Below are 6,000 nucleotides of genomic sequence, written 5' to 3' on the forward strand. Positions count from 1 at the left end.
TGGGCAGATGCAAAGCCGTTAAATCATGCGCTCGTTCTGTGTGCTTTCTTAAGCCGACACAAAGATGCTGACTGCTTGAAGTGTCATAAGACTCATTTAAGATCCTGATTTTATGGGAAACTATCTTTGCTGTTGAGTAATTTGTCTGTTTGGAAGCCAATTAGCTCCTCTTGTTCTAAACAACAACCGGTCTCATCACTACCAGGTCAATGTTGTATATAAGTCGCGTTAATGTGAAAACTCTACGACAGGCCTTAGACTTAGAGTATACAATGGAAATGATCTCAACTTCAGGTCAGGAAAGGAGAAAGGAACAAAAAGGAAAATACTGTTATGTTTAATTACTGCATTTTAAAACTCTTATGATGCCTGTGTTCCATTATTCAGGAATAGGAATGTAATCACATTTAATTTTCGACCCTGTTCTTGTTGCTATTCTTCTTCTTGTGTCTTCTGATTGATTTTCTTTTTTTCTGGCACTTTGTGTGCTTCTTGTTATTTACCTATTGTTGTATTTTTCTATTGCTTTTTCTTTTATAACCTTTTTTGTTACAGTTAGATTTCTCTCTTTGAATAGAGCGGTGGGTTTTTGTATAGGACTGTGGTTTCTGATCATTTCCAACTGTATGCAGTCGTACTGTAATAATGTGTGTGCAAATACAAATAAAATGTAAACAACAACATTGAAAAAATGAATATGGCAGCAGACTCATCTTGATTCATTTACTTCTGGGCCCTCTGAGGACATTTTAATAAGCATGTGTGTCACGAACGTCATAATCTAGAATCTGACATTTTGAGTCAATCATAATCCTCTTCCACTAACTAAATATGTGGATTCCTTCAGACGAGGTGACGATGGAAGAAGTGGGCCAGAGCACCCAGATGAGGGCGGGGGAGCTCATCATCATCGTGGTGGTGCTGATCATGTGGGCAGGTGGGCACACACACACACACACACACACACACACACACACACACACACACACACACACACACACACACACACACACACACACACACACACACACACACACACACACACACACACACACACACACACACACACACACACACACACACACACACACACACACACACACACACACACACACACTGTTTCTGTCGTAGTTGTACTCAAATCAGCTGTGGATCTGATCACTCCTCTCCTCCTCTCCCCTCCTATCCTCCTATTCTCTCCTCCTCATCTCTACTCCTCTCCACTCTTCCTCTCCTCCTCTCCTCTCCTCATCTCTCCTCCTCTCTTCTCAGGTGTGATCGCTCTCTTCTGCCGTCAGTACGACATCATCAAAGACAACGAGCCCAACAACAACAAGGACAAAGCCAAAAACTCCTCCGAGTGCAGCACTCCTGAACATCCGACGGGGGGGCTGTTGCGCAGTAAGGTATAACCCACCCACCCATCCTCCTCCTCTTCCTCCTCCTCCTCTTCCTCCCCTCTGGGTGCCTCCCCTACAGCGACTCCGGGCAGGTGAATTGTCCCGGCCACTTCTAGACTTTTTTCCACTGGCACTTCATGCGCAGTCATCAGAACCTCAGTCTTCAGCTAAACACTGCTTCACCATGGCAGCATGTGCATGACTTTGCAACTTTTAGAAAACTCACCAGTCATAGCTTCTAATGAGTTATTTTGGGGTCAATTCACGGTGCACCATGCCATATTCATATCCTGTGTTCAAAGATCTCTTTCGCTCATGCTATGAACGTCAATACGAGTGCAGAGGCATCCTCATGCTCATTGAAGGAGCTTGTTGTATGATTCTTCTCACACCTGTTGTCTTCTTCTTTCCTCCCACAGTTCCCTAAGAACAACAACAACAACAATAGGATGCCATCTGTCAACATCATTGAGGTGTGACTGCGAGGACGTTGTCTCTTTATCCAAAAGACTATGTGTTCTCGTCAACAAGCGGGCCCCTTTTAGGCCCATCTGCTTGTCAGGATGAGGCTGGGACTCAGGGCCCTTTACTCTCCTCTGGCGGGGCTGAAGCCAAGCTGCTCCAGTCGGGGGGGTCGGACACAGCCTGGCCGGTCTGAGGGCAGAGTCTGGGTGGGCTCAGAGGCTGCACCCTGCTCTGTAAGTACTCTACCGCGGGGCCGATGGGGGGCCAAGTGGCTCCGACAGTGAGACTGCAGCTGCACCTACCCCAGGGACCAAAGTCTACGAACAGAGCCAGAGACCTTTTCATTCTCTCTCTCGTCACCTCTTTCTTCTCACCGTTTTTCAGTTCATTATCAACAACCACAAATAAGACCTTTCACCATATGAGTGGCACTTGTCGTACCTTTTTTTCTTCATAATATTCAGCTTTATGAATTGAAAGAAAAACACTGTAGATCATTCATTATTCTGAATAATAATTCAGAAACGTTCAGTGGGAACTGTTTTCATTCTGCCGAGCTCCTTTTCCCCCCTCAGGGAAACAGAGTCCACCTGGCTGCTTTAGGACTCGTTTCTTAGATGTGCTGCAGTGACGTCAGAGCAGCCTTAGAGGAGCTGAATCACCCACCTTCGTCATATTGAAGGCTTATCTGAGTATGTAACAGGCCAGGTGGTTTCATCTTGGCCACACTTGCTTTTGCCCTCTAACTTCTGTCATGCTTTTTTAATAGATTTCCTGAATTGTTACATTCCACATCCAGGATGAGCCCTTTAGTATTTCCTTGTGTCTTTCTCTGTGAGGGGGATGAATTTCATTATGGAGCTGCGTTCATTGAATGCATTTAAAAAGAGGGGGTGGACTCTACTGATGTCTGTGGAGACCCCAAAGAGATCCCTTATATCAGCAATAACAGTGGAAACAAGGACTCTGTGGCCTGTTTGTCCAAAACTCGAGCTCCCAGCATGCATTGTTCAGACGAATTAACAAACTGCACATCGACTATGAGGGAATTTACAGGGGATCCCTCCCCTTAACCTTAAGAGAAAAGTATTTCAGCGCTGTTGTAAAATCTTTCGGATGGAGAGCATGGGGGGGGGAAATATGTTTTATGGGCCCAACATTCAACCCAGAGACTTCCTTATGACATTAGCAGATGTCACCAAGAAGGAAGGGCTTCTATCAAGACTTTTTTCACAAATCAAAGTCAACATTGCTTTGAAACTACGTGTTGAGAACACTAAAAAGGGATCCACTGTTATACGGTACTGTGCACTGTAAAGGGACTTGTTTTCAGAAAGCAAATGGTGTATGTGAGGGCTGATCACTCAGCTCGGCTCAGTAGTACTGCCTTAAAAACAATTGTATTTATGATTGATCTTATACGACGGAAAGCCCTGTATACCTGTCTGATTCATTAGCTTTCACATGATAATTAAATGTGTCCGCAAGAGTGAAAATGAACATGTGCTGAGGTTAGTTGGCAAATCTGGTTGACATTGAATGTGTAAATACATTTTATATTTCATTCCTGTTTGGTAGTGTCAGCCTAGAGAGCCTTTAATGAAATATGACTAATGTGCAACATGTATAGAATCTAAATGTTAAAGGGTACCGGTCGTTTGTTCAAGCTGGTGACAATGTAGGTGATTTCTTTTGTCAATACACTGCTGTTAAAGTCTTTTGAAAGCACTCCTCTTTTATTATGCATTTCTATTCATTGGTCGTGCTTTTTTGATCCGGAAAAATATGAAAAAAGTACTGGAATAATCGTGAAACAGTGGCTAGGAATCTGTGTTGTCGGGCAGAATGATAAACAGCTGATCTCTTGTTCCGCATCTCATTTTCACTCATTGTGAAACCAATACATGTGTGTATAAACACAACATGTCACAACTCTGCCAGGCAGAAAAATTGGCTCCGAGAGCAATGAAGGTTGAGTGGAAGTGGGTAGAATGATGGCTCTTATCACTCCCTATCCTTTTATTGCTAAGAGTGGAAAAGCACGAGGTTGTGCTCCACCAATGAGCACTGAATCATGGCAGATGCAGGAACAGGTTTAGAGAAAATTCACATTGTGGGAAAAGGGAGAAAGAACCAGGTCCTTCTACCTTTAGGACAAACCCCTCACAACTGTATTCTGCTGCATAACCCAGTGATCAGCACTACGGCAAAAAACCTTTGCGGATGAAGGCTGGATACATTTTTCCCCAGGAACACTAGTTCTCCAATTGATAGACCTCCATCCACACACATAAACGGATAATGATGATTATCCCCCTGGATGTTTTATTTTAAGTTATTTCTATAAGAAATAAAACATGTAGGCATTTTTGTTGAAATGCACTTAATGAATCAAATTTGAAAATGTGAGGTTTACTTCAGCTTGGAATACATATTTTCTTCCTAATGATTATGGTGTCATATAATCGAAATATGTATTCAAATCAAATTGACGTTTCTAAATACAAAATGAAAAACTGAGGACCACCAACTCCAAATTATGCTATTATTCCTTACACTCATTTTAGTGCAGGTTTATTGTAAACGTACACTTTTGTGGCCGGTTATTGTCCATATTTAATGCTAAAGAAATAGTATCACAATATGGGAAACAGTTTATTCACTTTATTACAACGTAAGAAACAGCCCAGCTAGCAGGGAACGTTCTCACAACTTTGGCTAACGTTACCTACAGGTTCTAATAATGTTTTAAAGAAAACGTTTTAAGAAGGTTATCACCAAACATTTTAAGAATGTTTTTAGAGAACGTTTTCCTACCTTTCAGAAGAACATTCTGGGAACCAAAAGAAAACTTCCCGCTGAAAACATTCCTAGAACAGTGAATGGTAACATTCTCAGAATGTTTTTAGAACCAAACATTTCTAAGTGGGAGGTCGTATTAAACTCAGAAATGATTGGTTCTCTCAGTCACCAATTCTCTTGATTCTGGGCACTACATTATTCACCAAATATCGAACCATTTCTTTAAGTGATGCAGTTTCTACATAAAGGCGATGTGTTTGAGTGAGCTACTACACAGAGGTGATTATCCAGCAGTTTGATGATTAACAGCTGTGGAATATAATTTGACAGATGCCGGGTTTGACAATGTTAAACAACTAGACATGCTATGATGAATCAGAGGAAGATATGTGGCTATTTCACACATCTCATTTCCGGGGGTGGAGTGCAATGAAGTCACATGTAACTGTTAACTAAATAAACTGGACTCACATTATTTCTAGTTGTAGGAATAACCAGCCACTTCTGGTGTTCATGGTTAATTTTACACCCATCAACTATAAATAAAATATATTTTTCCTTAATGACTTTTGACTTATGGTGACGACTGTAAGAGTTCAACATTCCATTTTAGCCCTGTGGGGGCGAATCACTCTTTAACACTGAGGCTTTCCTTCAGTGAGATTGTTCTCATGCTACTGTATGTATGACACCATGTCTGAAAATAACTATGCTTGGTAGTGTGGGAGAAACTTCTGTGAAGCAATGCAGTGGGAGTCAACGACTCAGGAAGGAGACACGGGGTGAGCTGGAGCTTTGATGTCAAACACTGATGGTTTATTAGGAGCTTCGGCGGGAGAATTCACATCACAAGTCCAAGAGCCAGAGGTTCTGACTTCACGGTAGAGTTGCCGCGTCAAATCTGAAGAACTCTACCCCAGAGCCCAGACCCATGTATTTAGCTAGTTCAGAGAATAATCAACATGCTGCATAACAAGATAGAATCATAACACCTCTATCAGCTGACGCCAACAGGCAGGAAAAGGGAGACAAAACACTGAGAGCACCGCAGCCAAGGTTACAGGTGTGTGTGCTCAGTCAGGACAGTATGAACTGATAAACTGGGTCAAAGTTATGGGCCTTGGAAAATATTTCCCCAACAGGTAGCCGTAATGGACTACTTTTCTACTTACAATAGGGCAGTCAGGAGACTTTTCAAAACGTATACAATGTGTAGAAGACTGGAATGACCGTGCTGGAAAGTCAAACACATTTTTGTGAAATTACAGAGCACTTGGACTATTCCATTATGGGTTTTTGAAATATAGGAAATGACATCCGCAAAGAAGCATGG

At 42.2% G+C, this 6,000-nt stretch overlaps 1 protein-coding gene across 2 annotated transcripts in view; it reads left to right on the forward strand.

Moving 5' to 3' along the window:
• Positions 1–5,233, forward strand: part of fndc5a (fibronectin type III domain containing 5a) — a 45,079-nt gene extending 39,846 nt beyond the window's left edge. Inside the window, exons 4-6 of one of the 2 annotated variants that reach the window (XR_004569536.1) lie at positions 848–937; positions 1,273–1,492; positions 1,820–5,233. Coding sequence is in view for 1 of the 2 variants with exons in the window: in XM_034221922.1 (XP_034077813.1) it covers positions 848–937; positions 1,273–1,406; positions 1,820–1,879 (284 nt within the window). In the remaining variant the exon portion in view is untranslated. The remainder of the gene's footprint in view (positions 1–847; positions 938–1,272; positions 1,493–1,819) is intronic. The other variant, XM_034221922.1, reaches the window with a different exon arrangement.
• The last annotated feature ends 767 nt before the right edge of the window (positions 5,234–6,000 follow it).

The sequence above is a fragment of the Gymnodraco acuticeps genome, unplaced genomic scaffold, assembly GCF_902827175.1.
Source record: "Gymnodraco acuticeps unplaced genomic scaffold, fGymAcu1.1, whole genome shotgun sequence".
Taxonomy (NCBI): Eukaryota; Metazoa; Chordata; class Actinopteri; order Perciformes; family Bathydraconidae; genus Gymnodraco; species Gymnodraco acuticeps.